At 41.4% G+C, this 17887-nt stretch overlaps 1 protein-coding gene across 6 annotated transcripts in view; it reads left to right on the top strand.

The window, feature by feature from the left end:
• The window catches only part of ATP13A4 (ATPase 13A4), a 195055-nt gene that overhangs the window by 119974 nt on the left and 57194 nt on the right, over positions 1–17887 (top strand). For 5 of the 6 annotated variants that reach the window (XM_016942513.4, XM_063807434.1, XM_016942510.4 and 2 more), the window contains 8 exons: positions 3669–3803; positions 7192–7362; positions 8490–8647; positions 9556–9744; positions 11861–11922; positions 15434–15584; positions 17200–17286; positions 17512–17665. In XM_016942513.4, coding sequence (XP_016798002.2) covers positions 3669–3803; positions 7192–7362; positions 8490–8647; positions 9556–9744; positions 11861–11922; positions 15434–15584; positions 17200–17286; positions 17512–17665 — 1107 coding nt within the window. The remainder of the gene's footprint in view (positions 1–3668; positions 3804–7191; positions 7363–8489; positions 8648–9555; positions 9745–11860; positions 11923–15433; positions 15585–17199; positions 17287–17511; positions 17666–17887) is intronic. The other variant, XM_016942512.4, reaches the window with a different exon arrangement.

The raw sequence follows: 17887 nt of genomic DNA, 5'->3' as shown, positions 1-17887 counted from the left end.
TTCCTCTCTTTCTTTCTTTCTCTCTCTCTTTCCTTCCTTCCTTCCTTTTTTCTTTTTCTTTCTTTCTTTCTTTTTTTCTTTCTTTCCCTTTCTTTCTTCCTTTCTTTCCTTCTTTCTTTCCTTCTTTCTCTCTTTTTTCTTCTCTCTCTCTCTCTCTGTCTTGACAGGGACTTGCACTGTTGCCCAACTGGAGTGCAATGGTGCAGTCATAGCTCACTACAGCCTCGATCTCCTGGGCCCAAGTAATCCTCCTACCTCAGCTTCCAGTGTGCGCCACCATGCCTGGCTAATTTTTGTATTTTTTGTACAGATGGGGTCTACTGTGTATTTCTTTTCTTTTCTTTTTTTTTTTTTGAGATGGAGTCTCGCTCTGTTGCCAGGCTGGAGTGCAGTGGCGCGATCTGGGCTCACTGCAACCTCCGCCTCCTGGGTTCAAGCAGTTCTCCTGCCTCAGCCTCCCGAGTAGCTGGGACTACAGGCACGTGCCACCATGCCCGGCTCATGTTTTGTATTTTTACTAGAGACGGGGTTTCATCATGTTGACCAGGATGGTCTCAAACTCCAGACCTCATGATCCACCCGCCTCATCCTCCCAAAGTGCTAGGATTACAGGTGTGAGCCACCGTGCCTGGCCTCTACTGTGTATTTCTGAAAGACAAAGACATTTTCCTACATGAAGGACTGTGCAACCAGGAAGTTAATATTGATGCATTTCTCCCAACTAATGGTCAGACCTCGTTCATGTTTTGCCAGTTGTCTCAATAATGTTCTAATAGAAAAGAGATACAGAATTACACAATGCTCTTGTTTGCCATGTCTCTTTAATCTTCAATTTTTAGTTGAATTCTGTGACTTTGACTCTTCTGACTCTGGTTATTTTATAGAATGTCCTTCAGTTTGAATTTTCTGATGTTGCCTCATGGTTAAATTCAGGTTATGCATTTTTGGCTGGAATATCACAACATGATGCTGTGTTTTCACTGCTTCCTCTCAGATGGTACATAATTTCAATTTGTCCTATTACTGGTGATGTTAACTTATATTACTTAATTAAATGGTGTCTGCCAGGTTTCTCCATTGCAAATTTATTATTTTCCTCTTTGTAATTAATGGTTATTTTGTTGAGAGATAATTTGAGATGATATAAATAAACCATCTTCATCAATTTTTCACCCACTAGTTTTAGTATACATTGATGTTTCTTGGCCAAATTAATTATTACTTTGATAGTTGCCAAATGATGACTTTTCTAATGTTATCTCTCCTTCTACATTAATTAGTTGCCATTTTGCTGCAAGGAAAACCTGTCTCTTCTCCTTATTTATTTATTCATTTCCTTAAGTCATTATGGACTCATAAATCCTTATTTTATTTGATGGTTATAGTTCTTTCTTATCATTATTTACTTTGATGTTCAAATTGTTACAGATTTAGGCAGTGAGAGCCCTTTAGAGTTGGCTTTGATATTTTTGTAATATGTCCCCAACATTCTTTGAGCATTTCTTTACTTAATGGCACAACAAGATGTTCTAGCTTATATTATACTTTTCTTGGCGCAGCCTGTACTCAGTCCTCTCTCTAAGGAAACCTTTTTATTGGGAGAAAGGGAATTTAGAAACCAAACTTTGGGCACTGGATGTGCTCATTACTATTGGTGTATAAACAAGAAGACTAGCAAACATGTTTATATATTCTTATAATCACACATATTTACATCTATATTGTTTCTATCTAGTACATTGATATTTTTCATTGGAATCTACTATCACAGGGTTTATTGTAGTTGTATCTCTTTCTCTATTTGTAACTTCCTTTCTTCAGTGAGAAACCTGGCTGATTAACCTCATTATATCTACAGGAGTCCCCTCTTATCTGCGGGAGGTACATTCCAAGACCCCAGGTAGATGCCTGAAACCATGGGTAGTACTGAGTCTGATCACTGTCATTTGGAACATGTTTCTGTTCCTGTCTTCCACCCACACGTTTAATGCCTTTACCATTTTATCTAAGCACTTACACACTGTGGCTGTAACATCTGCAGTTTGAGGTGCGACGCACAACTAACACAAATTTCTTTTTCCTTCTTCACAACTTCACAGATAGTTGATTTGTTCTTACTGTAGATCTTAGCAACCTCAGCATACAGTTTTGTTTTCTTTAAGTCGAGAACGTTCACCTTTTCACTTAAAGGAAGCACTTTGCTGCTTCTCTTTGATATAACTGAATTGCGAGCATTACTACTCTTGTGCTTTGGGGCACAAGTAGTAAAATGAGGGTAACCTGAAACAAGCACAGGGGTACTGCAACAGGCAATGTACTACCCAGGTGACTGACAAGCAGGGAGTGTATAAAGCATGGATTCTGTTCCGGGTGGGATGGAGCGCATAGCCCTAGATTTAATCACTACTCAGAATGGTGCACAGTTGGAAAACTTATACGTTGTTTATTTCTGGGATTGTCCACTTAATATTTTCTGACTGCAGTTGACTGCAGGTAACCGAAACCATGGAAAGTTCAACTGGAGATCAAAGGAGACTACAGTACTTATTGTACCATTTCTGCCTGGATGCAACCAATCTTTCATCACCGCTGATGCTCCCACTGCCCCTCATCCCACTCCTATGTAGACACCCTTTTCACCTTGCTCGGGTCCCAACATCCCACAGCGGGCCACTGCCACAATGGGGGCCCTTCTGTCCTTGCTCAAGCTCTGACACCCTGTACCAGGTCATGTAAACACCCTTCCATCCTGCTTAGGATCCAATACCCCAGAGCAGCCTGCCACCCCACCCAGCCCCCTGCAGGAATGCCTATCTTGCACAGGCCCTAATAGCTTTAAGACTGAATAAGGAAGAAAAGAAGTAAAGGCAGGCAGGCAGGCAATCAGGAAGGAGGGAAGAACTTTCATTTCTCTTATCATGGGTAAGAATGAACAGCTTTGCAGACACTTAACACACCACTTGTGTTTGTGTTTGTGTGTGTGTGTGTGTGTGAAGTGACAATATCTAGCAATTTTGCTATACATTTATTTGCTGGAGATCTGTTTTTAAAAGGAACTCTTTATCGATTAGGATTTTTTTTTTTTTGAGGCAGGATCTTGCCCTGTCACCCAGGCTGGAGTGCAGTGGCACGATCATCACTCACTACAGTCTCGACCTCCTGAGCTTAAATTTAAGCAATGTTCCCACCTCAACCTCCCAAGTAGCTGGGAGTACAGGTGTGTGTCACCATGCCTGGCTAATTTTTTTATTTTTTATTTTTTGGTGAAGATAGGGCTCCCGCTATATTGTCCAGGTTGGTCTCAAACAGCTAGGCTCAAGTGATTCTCCCGCATTGGGCTCCAAAAGTGCTGGGATTACAGGCATGAGCCACTGTGCGCAGCTGGGAATATTAACCTTTTATCTGTAATGTAAGTTTCAAATTTGTTTCTGAATTTGTCATTTTTTTCTTATTATTTTGCCACACAAAGATTTTTATTTTATGTAGTCTAATTTGTTACATTTTTTTCTTTTTGTTTTCAAATTTTGAATCAATGTTGAGGAATGTTCTCCTTTCTAAAAAAAAAAATGTCTTGGTTGCTTTTTCATTGATATCCAAGTTAAATAGATGTTGGATTGTATTTTTGTGGGAAAATAACCTGACTCAACTCTGTCTCCTCCCACTTTCAGCTGGAGTTCAAGAGCTGGAATCACGCGTCCTGGTGCCTGGAGATTTATTAATTTTGACAGGGAACAAAGTGCTAATGCCATGTGATGCCGTTCTGATTGAAGGCAGCTGTGTGGTGGATGAAGGCATGCTGACAGGTACAGTTCCATCTCCACAGCTGACAACCTCTGTGGGCTGGCCCACACTCCACGCTACTATGGTGCCTACGCCTCCTCCTCTACCTGAATGACAATGGCTGGCTGTAAAGCACTGGCTGCTATGGGACCTTCCCGTTGCCACAAATCTTACTTAGTCCTGCTGTGAATGGATCTGAGGGTTCAAATTAAAGCTCTTTCTATGTGTTAAGTTTGATACAATAATAAGTTTTTGAGTGTTTAGTATTTCTTTCTTGAACAAAAGATTATTACAACCCTCTCATTTACCTTAAAAGATTGTAGAGATCATTAGATCTTTCAGAATTGTCTGTGACTTTTATGTTTATTTATTTTAAATAAAGCATGTTTTTAAATAAACTTGGAGGGTTTGAAAATCATCAGTGACATCCTGAAACCCACAGGGGTCATCCAAATTCTTCCTGGCCTGGCTTGAAAATGTTAAGAAATTCATGATGCAGCATTTGGTAAAGCTGCTGCTTCCAGTCCAAAACTGGGTGTTATGGACTAACTGTAGTTCATTTTCAAATGGCAGTGCTGGAGCTGGGTGGGACCTGTGAGGCTATCTCATATCACAGGCATGGCAACTGAGGTCCAGAGAGGTGACTTGCTTAAGGTTACACTGCCTTGATTTCTCACTCACGTAGCATAATGATGAGATGTTTGGCTGACATTGCTGTAAGATAAAGAAGAATCATAAAGTGTTTCTCAGAGATAAAATGAGAGGCTGTGAATACACAGAGGCTGTGAACGCACTCTCATTGGTGTATCATGGTTCCCATTCAAGTTCAGATCAAATCCATTTCTCTCAGGCAGCCCAGAAAGACAGGTAATGGAGACAAGTGTACACACCTTCTTCCTATGTTAGCCTACAAAGAATAAAGGTGTCGCAGACCATGGCAAAGCAGGTTCTTTTCCCTCAAAATTCCATAGATTCATAAAAATCCTGTAATGCTGGGACTTCTGCAGTGCCAAGTACCATTTTCCTAATGAAAGTAGCCTTAATATACTGTAATGCAACTCCGACTTTCTATTGACCACTCTGCAGAGACCATCAGAAGACTTTAGAAACTTGTTCCTCAGAACAGGCCATAGTTATTTCATGGCTTCATTCATTACCTTGTATTAGCACTTCAAGCCTCTGCAATTGGCCCCTCCCACTGCACTGGTAAAAGTTGCCAAAGTCCCAATTGCCAAACACAGTGGACTCTTTAAATTTCTTTATTTTTGAGACACAGTCTCACTCACTCTGTCACGCAGGTTGAAGTGCAGTAGCTTGATCTTGGCTCACTGCAATCTCTGCCTCCCGGGTTCAAGCAATCGTCTCATCTAGGCCTCCATCAAGTAGCTGGAATTACAGGTGTGCACCACCATGCCTGGCTAATTTTTGTATTTTTAGTAGAGGCGTCGTTTCACGATGTTGGCCAGGCTGGTCTTGAACCCCTGACCTCAAGTGATCCACCCTCCTGGGCCTCCCAAAGTGCTGAGATTACAGGCATGAGCCACTGTGCCCAGCCTGATTCTTTAAATTTCTCAACTTATTGTCCTGTCTGTTCCATTTGACTATTCTGACCAGCTCTCTTTCTGAAAACTATCTTCTCTATAACTTTCTAAGATAATTCTCTCTCCAAATTCTTCTACCACTGACTCTACCCATTCAGTTTCTTCTGCTGCTCCTCTTCCTCCATCTCCTGAATTGTTGGTGCTGCTCATGGCTACATCCTTGGCCTTTCCTCTTCTCACTCTATACTTGGTCTCTAAGTAATCTTGTCTGCTTCTGTGACTTTAATTATCATCCATAACCTCATGAGCTCTGGCTAAATATCTCTCCTCCAGGCCTCTCATCTGAGCTTCAAATCCAAATAAATCTCAAACTGCCTACAAGGCTTCTCAACATGGTATTTCTACAAGGCAACTTCAACTTACAGTGGCCAAAAGACAATTCTTTCTCTCCTCCTGTAATCCCTGTGTTGAGGAATAACGTTGCCCTCTGCATATTCTCCCAAGTCAGAACTAGAACGTCATTGTAAATTTCTCTGTCCCTATGACCTGCCAATACAAACATTTTCTCAAGTTTTGTAGCTTCTTACTTCCTTGTTTCTTTCCTTTTTTGAGACAGAGTGTCACTCTATTGTCCAGGCTGCTGTGCAGTGGTGTGATCTCTGCTCACTTTCACCTCCACCTGCCAGGCTCAAGTGATTCTCGTGCTTCAGCCTCCAGAGTAGCTGGGATTATAGGCATGCACCACCACATTCGGCTGATTTTGTATTTTTAGAAAAGACAGGGTTTTACCATGTTGCCCAGGCTGGTCTTGAACTCCTGGCTCAAGCGATCTGCCTGTCTCTGCCTCCCAAAGTGCTAGGATTAAAGGCGTGAGCCACTGCACCCGGCCACTTCCTTGTTTCCTGAATGCAGTGCTTCCTTTCTATTCCCACTGCCAGCTGTCATAGTTCAGACCTCATCCCTTGCAACTGGGATTCCTGTGATTATTTCCCAATTGGATACCCAGCCCAGCCTCCAACCTCACCAGACTTTGATTCATTCCCTGTGCTATGGACAGAGTGCTCTCTCTTATACATAAATATGATATTACTCTCCTGATTAAAGTGGTTAAATCTCTCTACATCCTCCTTCAGTCACCAGTGCCTTTATTTATTTATTATTTATTTATTTATTTTTGAGATGGAGTTTCACTCTTGTTGCCCAGGCTGGAGTGCAATGGCACAATCTTGGCTCACCACAACCTCTGCCTCCCGGGTTCAAGCGAGTCTCCTGCCTCAGCCTCCCGAGTAGCTGGGATCACAGGCATGTGCCACCACACCTGGCTGATTTTTTGTATTTTTACAAAACTGGGGTTTCTCCATGTCGGTCAGGCTGGACTCGAACTCCTGACCTCAGGTGATCTGCCTACCTTGGCCTCCCAAAGTACTGGGATTACAGGCATGAGCCACTGTGCCCAGCCCACCAGTGCCTTTAGACATATCTGTGGACAGTTAGGGTTCTCCATGCTTTGGCTCCTAGATAGCTCTCACGGCCCTTTATTCTCCACACTCCACATTCTTGACTGCACAGCCTGTGGTTCCCTAAATAGTTATTTCCAGCTATCTTGACATCTGTGTTTGATTTACAGTACCCATAGTATTTATAATACTGTATTATACTTATCAGTTTACATATCTGTCTCCTATTCTAAACTACAGACCTCTTAGAAGTAAGAACTATGTTTATGCTTGTATCCCCAATACCTAGGGTTGTCTCTGCCACATGGTAGGCTCACGAAAAAAAATGTCTGTTGTATGATGAGTGGGTGCAGGCATGATTTAAATGAGGGAAGCCATCCTGCCTCACAAAACAAGATGCTTGTTTTCTGTAGGAGAAAGTATTCCAGTCACCAAAACTCCGTTACCCAAGATGGATAGCTCTGTGCCCTGGAAAACACAGAGTGAAGCGGATTACAAACGGCATGTCCTCTTCTGTGGAACAGAGGTTATCCAGGCCAAGGCAGCTTGCTCTGGGACCGTGAGAGCCGTGGTACTGCAGACTGGTTAGCATCACCTCCTTTTTCTTATTTTTAATGGTATACTTTTGCCCAGTTTGTCTAGTGCCTTAAATTTATTAGGTAAAGAGAAGTTGTTTTTTCTTTATAATCATATTTTTTTAATTTTTAATTTTTGTGGGTATATAGTAGCTGTGTATATACTTATGGGATACCTGAGATGTTTTGACACAGGCCTGCCATGTGAAATAAGCACATCATGGAGAAGGGGGTATCTATTCCCTCAAGCAGTTGTCCTTTGAGTTACAAACAATCCAATTACGCATTTTAAGTTATTTAAAAATATACAATTAAGTTATTATTGACTATAGTCACCCTTTGTACTATCAAATAGTAGGTCTTATTCATTCTTTCCATTTTTTTTGGACCCATAGACAAGGAGAAGTCTTACCTACAGGTACAAAACACATCAAATATATATAAATCCATATATTTTAAATACCAATTGAACTATGGCATATGCCTGTTAGTAAAAATGATAACAATAATTATTATGTATGTGCTTTGCAGTATATAAACTATTTTCACCATATCAAGCAAGCAGAGCAGAGATGCTTACTGTTTCTGCTATGTCCACGAATACGCTGAGGCCACACAATTCAAATGAACTTCAAAAAATACCATGGCCAGCAATTGACAGAGCTGGACCTAGAACTCAGGTCTTCTCATCCTGAATCCCAAGTTCTTTCCAGGGTGGGCTAGAAACTGAAAATTTAACATTGCAAAGTATTAGAAAAGTGAGTCCATCAGTATTTACTGGACCACTTAATTTTAATTCAGTGACATGCGTGTGCGTGCACACGTTTCAGTCATTTCCTTAAAATAAAATGCTATTTGGCAAAGCTGTGCTGTGCACCCAGTACGGCAGTTTTCTATCTCCAGGATGCATTGAAATTGGAAGTAGAGGGAAGGAAGGCCAGAGAGAGTACTGGGCTCTGAGATAGAGATTTCCGTTCCAGCATTTATGTATTTTTCTAGTTATCTTTCAATTGCCTTTGAGCTTAAACACTGTTCAAATATCAGCAAAGAAAAACAAAGGCAGTGTTGAGGTTTGGAAGAGCACTAGCAGTAGCGTTGGTCTCCTGAGAGTGTGGGGTGTGTGTTTGTTGTTCCAGGATTCAACACTGCAAAGGGAGACCTTGTGAGATCCATTCTCTACCCCAAGCCAGTGAATTTTCAGTTGTACAGGGATGCCATCAGGTTCCTCCTGTGCCTTGTAGGAACAGCCACCATTGGGATGATCTATACTCTGTGCGTCTATGTGCTTAGCGGGGTAAGCTGTCTTTGCTCTTTTATTAAATGCACACACACTCATCTCTGTATATTTTGTACTGTGCATGTTGCCCTTAACCTAGGATGTGGTTTACAAACCTGGGAAACAAAACCAAGCACTGATGCCTACGTATAGACTTCCAGATCCCAGTCAGCAATTGATCACTAAGTTCCATAATAACAAACAGGTTTCATGGGATAGTGGGATAAAACAATCTGTTTATTGATATATCAATTTACTTCTCTTTTCCTCACACTTTATACCATTTTTCCTTTTCAATCTGAGAATATATTTATTTCAATAAAGTAGCATATTTAGAGCTATTGAGCGAGGGATTTTAAATAAAATCAGACACCCAGTTTTGGTGAGGTCATGGCAGACCAGTAGTTATTGTTTTGCTGGTAACAATATAAATCACATGGGTTTTTTATTGCTATTTGGTGAAAGATAGTGGGAGCTATAAACATGGTCAAGCCTTTAACCCACTGATATCATTTCTTGAAATTTGACCTAAAGAAGTAAACAAAAAGAAGGAAGGCCGGGCAAGGTGGCTCATGCCTGTAATCTCAGCACTTTGGGAGGCCAAGGCAGGTGGATCACCCGAAGTCAGGAGTTCGAGACCAGCCTGGCCAACATGGCAAAACCCTGTCTTTACTAAAAATACAAAAATTAGCCAGGTGTGGTGGCGTGTGCCTGTAATCCCAGCTACTCAGGAGGCCGAGGCAGGACAATCGCTTGAACCCGGGAGGTGGAGGTTGCAATGAGCTGAGATCGCACCACTGTATTCCAGCCTGGGTGACAAGAGCAAAACTCTGCCTCAAAAAAAAAAAAACAAAAAAAAAGGCAAAGAGTCATATGCTGTTCATTAGAGATTTGTCTGTAATAATTAAAGAATGACTGTCGTCCAGGAACCTCCAGAGGAGGTGGTGAGGAAAGCCCTTGACGTCATCACAATTGCGGTTCCTCCTGCTCTACCCGCTGCTCTGACCACAGGCATTATCTATGCCCAGAGGAGGCTGAAGAAGAGAGGCATCTTCTGCATTAGCCCCCAGAGGATCAATGTATGTGGACAGTTAAACCTTGTCTGCTTTGACAAGGTATGTGTGTTTCATCCTTATTCTTATCATCATTTTTACCATTGCTGTCATCATGTATATCTACTTTTACCCCCTTGCAAGGCAGGAGACATAGAATGTGGGTGCCTGTCTTCATTTTATCCCTGGTTAGATGCATGATCTGGGAAAGATATGTCCCTTGAGCTCGCAGAGTCCAAGGTTTAGAGGAGAAGTGGGTACTAAATAGGAGAATCTTTTTGGGTCCTTCCAGCTTTGATATCCTATGAAAAGCAATTAAAATAGCATCCTGTTTCTCTGCAGTCAAAACCTTCATACAAAGACGAAAATTTAAACCCTTTGCTATCGTCACTGCTGTATCCTTGATGCTGAGAATATTGCCTGGCATATAGTTAGTGTGCAATAAATATCGATTGAATTAATGAACAAATAAAAAAGGAAGAGTTTATTAAACTATGCCTTACTATGAGACTCATATCAAGCTTTTGCTGTATTTTCCCATCTGTACTTTATTGCTTAAAATTACCCTTGATTATTTGCCAGTTATTCCCAACCAGCCTCGTATTCTACCATCTTTTTATTGTATTTATTTAGTCTGTACACACATATGCTGGGGTGAAGGTGGGAGTTGTGAGAGAATAAGATGGAAATGCCTTTCAGGGCATTGTGAACAGGTGAGCATGGGTAGAGGCCTGAAGGCAGGAAAGCAAGAGAGTGTGGTTTTGACTAGAGCAGGATGTTGGTAATGGGAGAGGCTATCTGTGGACCTTGAATGTCTGGCTAAGAAATTGTTTACATATATTTTAAGCAGTGGAGGGTTATTTGAAGGCTTTTGTTGCTGTTGTTGACTTCTTTTTTTAATTTACTTTTTAAATGTGGTAAAATACACATAACATAAAATTTACTATTTTAGCCATTTTTAAGTGTACTGTTCACTGGCATTAAGTGCCTTCTCACTGTTCTGCAACCATCACTACTATTCATTTTGAGAACTTCTTTTATTTTCCCAAACTGAAGCTATATTCATTCAACAGTACACTGAAGGTTTTTGATAGTTGAGAATTAATGGGATCAGGGCTGTATTTTATAGTTGTTGTAATATCAGAAAGATCTACCAAGAACAGAAAGTCAACATGACTCTTGCCACCATTTTTTATATTATTTTGTGATCAAACTAGCAATGTCAGAAATGACATTCTATTTATGAGATTATATCCTCGGACCTGGAAAAAGAAACATGAGTGGGAGAGATAATTGTGACCTGAATTTGTATAGAAAACGAGCAATAATTATGAATAATTATGATTATTATTAGCTTTTACTGTGTGCTAGATATTAAATGAAACACTTTATGTTATCCCATTTAATCTTCACCACAGCTCTCTGAGATTATGACCATGTTACAGATAAGAGCTCTTATATTTAGGGGGATAAATTCGCTCTGGTCACACAACTGGTGTTTAAACCTAACCTGAATTCTTAACCAGTATATTGCACTGAGAGAAATACCACCACCTTTTTTTTTTTTTTTTTAACCAAATAGCAAACCATTTCTTTCGAGTCTGTTCACAGTGCCCTGCAGGTAAAAATTTCACTCTATTCCTTATTTTAATGACATATTTTAAACTTCTGCTATGAAACTAGGACTCACCCATTTTATATCGAGGACTTTCCCATCCATTGAGTCTACCATTAGATCCTCAAAACAATCCTCTGAAGTTGTGAGGAAGGTACTTTTTTTGTTGTTGTTCTGGAGGACACTAAAGTTTGAAAAGATTAAGTGCCAGCTTGTTAGACAACTGGCATGAGCTCATCAGCACTTCCAACGGGCACTCCAGAGACCCACCCATTGTGCCCCTCCTTGAAGTGCTGATCTTGTTAATATGTTTGTGAAGTATTTTCTCATTACAAAAATACCTTATTTATCTGCACTACGGAGTCTTCACTATGGGGCCACTGGATTTTTTTTTTTTTTTTTTTAAGTAGGGAGGTGGTTTCATTATGTTGCCCAGGCTGGTCTCAAACTCCTGAGTTCAAGTGATCCTCCTGCCTCAGCCTCCCGTAGTGCTGGGATTACAGGCATGAGCCACCGCGCCTTGCCTGGATCTTCAGAGTAAATGGAGCATTTGTTTCTGTTTAGACAGGCACCTTAACAAGGGATGGCTTGGACCTCTGGGGAGTCGTGTCCTGTGATAGGAATGGGTGAGTACCTTGGACTAAATGCATTCTAGTGTCTCTTTTTCCAAAATTCCGTGTTTTCTCTTGAAATTAAGAATGGAGACATTTGGACTTTGGCTTTGGTGGACAATGATTGCCAAATATCTTCTTTTAACTTCTCATCTTGAATTCTTCAAAGCCTCCCTAAAACACACACATTTCCGCCCATCCCAACCCAGTCCCATGCCACTCACAAATCCGGGAGATGAAGCTTTGACACTGCATTCAAATCCTTGCTAAAACATAATTTGCTTCCAGCATGAAGTTGACCCAGTATAAGTAATTCAGACATTACCAGGACACTGTCCTTTAAGGAGGTAACATTCTTTGTTCAAGCTGAAGCCTCTTGATGTGCTAGGAGGAAGGACACTGCTCTTACTTTTGTACCCTGAATTTCAGGAAGAGGAACATGTGTAGAACCGTAGCTAGTGTACTCATGTTTCTTGGTATTCTAATTTTGAGAACTCTACTTTCTGGCTGCTGGAAACTCTTTTTTCTTTTTTTTTTGAGACGGAGTTCCACTCTCGTCGCCCAGGCTGGAGTGCAGTGGCATGATCTTGGTGCATTGCAACCTCCGCCTCCTGGGTTCAAGCGATTCTCCTGCCTCAGCCTCCCGAGTAGCTGAGATTACAGGTGCCTGCCACCATGCCTGGCTAATTTTTGTATTTTTAGTAGGGACGCGGTTTCACCATGTTGGCCAGGCTGGTCTCAAACTCCTGACCTCAGGTGATCCGTCCACCTCGGCCTCCTGAAGTGTTGGGATTACAGGCATCAGCCACCGCGCCTGGCTGAAACTCCTTTTTCCTAGCAAAAGACAGTTTTGACAGTTCTCAGCATGGTGTGGTAAAGATTTGCACAGCCCTCTCCTGTGGCCTTCTTGTGGCCATGTTTGGGTTTGCGTCTCTGCCCGCTTTTTCAACTCACTACGCACTCCCGTGGAATCAGAACATGAAATCTCTGATGCACTTGACGTTTATGTTTTGTTTGAAAATGAAGGTTTTTTCCTCTAACACTTATAACTTAAGTCACAAAGCATTTTGTACATGAAAGGTTATTTGTGGTTCTTTTGCATTATGACATGTAATTTATCCATAAAATGTTAATTACACACAGTTTAATAATTGTCATATTAAAATGCTATCTAGAAACAAGTCTAATTCCTGGATTAAAAAAGTGATCCTCGTGCTTCTAACCACTTTAGTGTACAGAAGAGGCCTCTTAAAGTGTTAAACTGTAAAGTTTTTTCATTTTTCCTAGAGGATAGATTTGGATATATACTTTGTCTCATGGTTCATTAGTGTTTTTCTGTTTCAGCTTCTACAAAATATGTGTACATTTGTTTAAATATGTGAGCATCTTGAGAGCAGTCTTGTTCTTATTTAGATTTGCATCCTAAGTGCTGTAGCTCTGTACTACGCACAAATAGTAGGTGCACAGTAATCGCTCATCTAAAATGAACTCAATATGTTCTGTCTTTTCAATGTTCTTCTTATTCCATTGACACCAAACTATTCATAAAACTTTGGAAACTTTCTGTTTCTAAAAGTGACTTGTTACATTTAAGGAATAACAATTAATATAATGTTTAGGTAAATGATTCATTTCCCTCCCTTCCTTCCTTCCTTCCTTCCTGCCTTCCTGCCTTCCTGCCTTCCAATCAAAGTTGAATTCCAATGATTAAAACAATTTAAAATAAAAAATGACAAATTTAATTAATAAAATGAAACAAAACAGAATTAATTCTAGGTAAGAAGTGAGCACCTGACTTATAGGCTATTCAATACCTTCTTGTTAAAGGTGAGCTCATCTCTGATATTTCTTCCTTTCCAAAAAGGCCTGATTGTTGTGTCAGATACTTTAAGAACTATTCAAGGCTATCAGGGATTGATAACCAGAAATACTCAGATAAAAATGCACGGGCAGCAATGATAGAGAGCTTTATGTATTTGCTGTGCTAAACAGAGTCTGGCCCAATCCTCTCGAATGCAGAATTATATACTCAGAATTACAGACTAGTGACAGTGTACGTCTCATAGTAAAAATAAGATTTTTTTTCTGATCTGTATTTTGCTTTTCAGTGTGCGTTTAAGTTTCTGTGTTAACTGTCCTGCTGGTGGTCTCTTCCTTTTAGATATTTACTAAAATACCATCAGGTATGCGGTAAACCACCAAGATGAGCTGCTCTTTTAAGACATAGTAATGAGTATAACTAACAGGGTCAATATGAAGCCAGGACATTTTTGAACTCTTAGTGTGACAAAAGGAAGCTTGAATCCAAAAGCCAGGAAGCCATGTGGCTGAATTGTGAGTTAACATTGCGATGTGTTTGCTTTCAAAACAAAGGGCTACAGCAACTTAAGGTTATCTTTAAATAAATTCAGGGTCCATATTATCAGAAGTAATTGTCTGTCTTGAAATGTGGTCTCCAGGATCAGACAATGACAAATTTAGGAACTTTTCCAAAAAAGAAGAATAAGGAAGGCGAGAGGGAGGCCTGATCAAACTGTTATTAGAGGAACAGCCAGAGGTTCCTGTGCGACACCAGAGGGAGAGAGGGTGAAGGGGACGGCAGAGTTGATCCCTAAGTTTGAAAGAAGTTGGCATGTGGAGGAGGGGGAGCAAGTGGACCCTTACTGGCTCCCAGGAGCAGATTCTGCCCCGATGTAGGATGAAGCTTCCACCGTTCAGACGTCCTCCAAATAGGATAAGCTGCTTTGAGAACCAACGCCTGTGCTGCACATTTGAGAAGGGGCTGTGACCAACCAAGCTGCAGACGACATTCTTCTTGTGACGCCAAAGCTGAACTTAATGGCCTCCACTCTGAATTAGTGAAGGAAGCCTGCATATGACATTTGAGTTGTATTTTAATAGCTTTTTAGATGAGACTATGTTCTCTTCTAAAATGAGATGATGGGGATAATGGTTGGGATATGGACCCAAGAGGCCAGGGTGGAAGAGGGGGATGCAGTGTTCATTTGAAAAATGTTTTTAGCCGGGCGCGGTGGCTCACGCCTGTAATCCCACCATTTTGGGAGGCCGACGCAGGTGGGTTAGCTGAGGTCGGGAGTTCAAGACCAGCCTGGCCAACATGGTGAAACCCCATCTTTGCTAAAAATACAAAAAATTAGCCTGACATGGTGGTGGCTGCCTGTAATTCCAGCTATTCAGGAGGCTGAGGCAGGAGAATCGCTAGAACCTGGGAGGCAGAGGTCGCAATGAATCGAGATCACGCCACTGTCCTCCTCCAGCCTGGGTGACGGAGTGATAGAGTGAGACCCTGTATCCAAAAGAAAAAGAAAAAACTCAGAGACCTTTCTCATACTCAGTGAACTTACTTGGCTGAATGAAGCACTATTAATGTGGGAGGATTGGAGAGTGGCTATTCATGCAACAAAGCATATTAAATTATTTTTTATAAAGATGTTTGTTCACCTCCAAGATGCTCTGTTTTGGCATGAGGCGATGGAATGGAAACCCATTTCCTTTTCTCCTTAAGCTTTCAGGAAGTTCACAGCTTTGCCTCAGGCCAGGCTTTGCCATGGGGCCCACTGTGTGCAGCGATGGCCAGCTGCCACTCTCTGATCCTTCTTGATGGGACCATCCAGGGAGACCCTCTGGACCTCAAAATGTTTGAAGCCACCACCTGGGTAAGCCTCTGCTCTTCAGAGAATCTGAGAAGCTTCTTCAATGCCAGAGCAACATAGGCAATATCAGAGCTATCTAATTCTTATAAAAGGTGAGGTTTCCAATGTGGAGTACATTTGGTAGTGAAGGGCAAACCAATCTAAGGCTGGTTTCCTCATCTGTGCAATGAAGCTAATAATAGCATCTACATAATGAGATTGTGAGGATTAAATGAGATGATGCATTAAGAAAATCCTTGGCACTATGCCTGGCAAATATTAAAGATTCGATCATATTAATATAATTGTACTTATTATGCAGTTATTTCTTGTCTCTCTGTACTGTTCTCCGTGCATTGTCTGGTTTCAAAGATTTTCCAGAATATGGGGATCAGAAAACATTGCTTTCTCCAGTGCTCAGGATAACTCATCGATTCATGGGGACTATAAGTCTTATTTCTATTAATTTCGTATTGATTTTATTTCCAAGACTAGAAAGAACAAAAAGGAAAACCACTAAAGAGCTTTTGTTGAGACTCTAAACTAGATTTAAGAGCCAACGGTGTCGTTCAGGAATCTGGCTTTTCCGATTCTAGTTTTGGCTCTGCTCTAACTGACTGCTGAATCCCATTAAGCTATCTCTCATGTTGGGGCTTTGGCTCTCATGACCATAAAATGAAGTTGAATTAGACCAGTGGTGTTCACATAACACAAAACAAGACAAACAATCTGGAATCTTCTCGTAAAAGGAAACGTTCTCCAGAAACACTCTAAAGACTAAATAGCTGGAGTTACTCCAGTTGAAATAAAAGGTGGGATTTAAAGATGAGGACTAAGGGACCTGCATCCCTGACTACTTAGCCATAATCCCTTCCTTTCTCCTGAGCTGCATATAGCTCTCACCTCTGGTGGCACACTTTGAGCACCACTGAAAGAGACAATCTTCAGGGTCCCTTCCAAATCTCCTGGAGCATTATTTCATAGCAATCTAATATAACTTTGCCAATCCTCCATCTTTTCTGGGTTACTGATTCCATATCTTTAAATAGGGATTGCAGTTTCCTCTCTGGGACCTTGTCAGCCACTCAGTGAGATGATTACAAAGCACTGTGTTGTCTTTGGGTAAAAGGTCCCTTTGACTATAATTTAGGGTCATTATTATAGCAATTACTGATTTTTAACCATGTATATCACAGTCTCTGCCCTGCCCTACCCCAGCCCTGAGAACCATCCATCCAAATTAGACACACATGGAAGGGCAGGAAGAGCCGTGAAGTGCAGGAAAAGAACGACAGAAAGGTGCTTGCTTCACACAAAAGAAGTCTGGCCCTTCATGCGCATGACTTTCAAGCTAGGCTCTTCAGAAATGGAGACTGAGCCTTTACACAGCACATTCCAACAGAGAAAACAAGATAAATTGCATGAATAATTCAAAAGTGTCTGCCCTTCAAGTTGTGCAGCATTTTCAATGCATTCTTTTTTTCTGTGGCGGAATAAATCTGGTTCACCTCTGAGAGAAGAGACATGGAAAACACATTGAGGTGGTCTGAGGAGCTTCTCAAGGGGAGGGTTCAAGCATAGCATCAGTGGGCAAACAATAAATAAATCTCTGCAATGAAATATCCTATTTGTGAAATAGGAAATGGCTTTTTCTGGGGACGATTTCCACATCAAGGGAGTGCCGGCACATGCCATGGTAGTTAAGCCCTGCAGAACAGCCAGCCAGGTAAGCCCTGCTTGCTCTTCACCCCACAACACCCAAACTCAAAGAGAAACTCTTCTGGCCCCCAGTTTTTGAAAGGCCACAGATGTGTCTTTGAATTTCAGGTGTGAAAATGGGTGAGACCTTCCCCCTTATTTGTTAAAATGAAGATTACGGAAGGAGTGGTTAATTCCCAGTAGCTAGAAGCTGTATCAGCATGTTCCTCTCCTTTCCCCATCCCTCAACCAGGTCCCAGTGGAAGGAATTGCAATCCTGCATCAGTTCCCATTCTCATCGGCACTGCAAAGAATGACAGTCATTGTGCAAGAGATGGGAGGTGACCGACTGGCATTCATGAAAGGTGCACCAGAGAGGGTGGCCAGCTTTTGCCAACCTGAGACAGGTCTGTAACTTGACTTGGATTACACCTGGCAAATCTGTATCTCCAGATAAATATGTTCCCACAGCATTTGATCTATTAATTCCATCGCCTATGGGTCATCACCAATTGGGTGGCTCACTGGCATTCCAAATTCAATACGAAAACCAAGCGTGTCTTTCTCATTTCCTGTATTTCCCAGTTTCCTATTTTGGTGCATGGTACCACCATCCCCCGCCACCACCC

The sequence above is a fragment of the Pan troglodytes genome, chromosome 2, assembly GCF_028858775.2.
Source record: "Pan troglodytes isolate AG18354 chromosome 2, NHGRI_mPanTro3-v2.0_pri, whole genome shotgun sequence".
Lineage (NCBI taxonomy): Eukaryota > Metazoa > Chordata > Mammalia > Primates > Hominidae > Pan > Pan troglodytes.
Note: the sequence above shows the minus strand (reverse complement) of the source record. Positions and strands in the feature narration are given on the sequence as shown.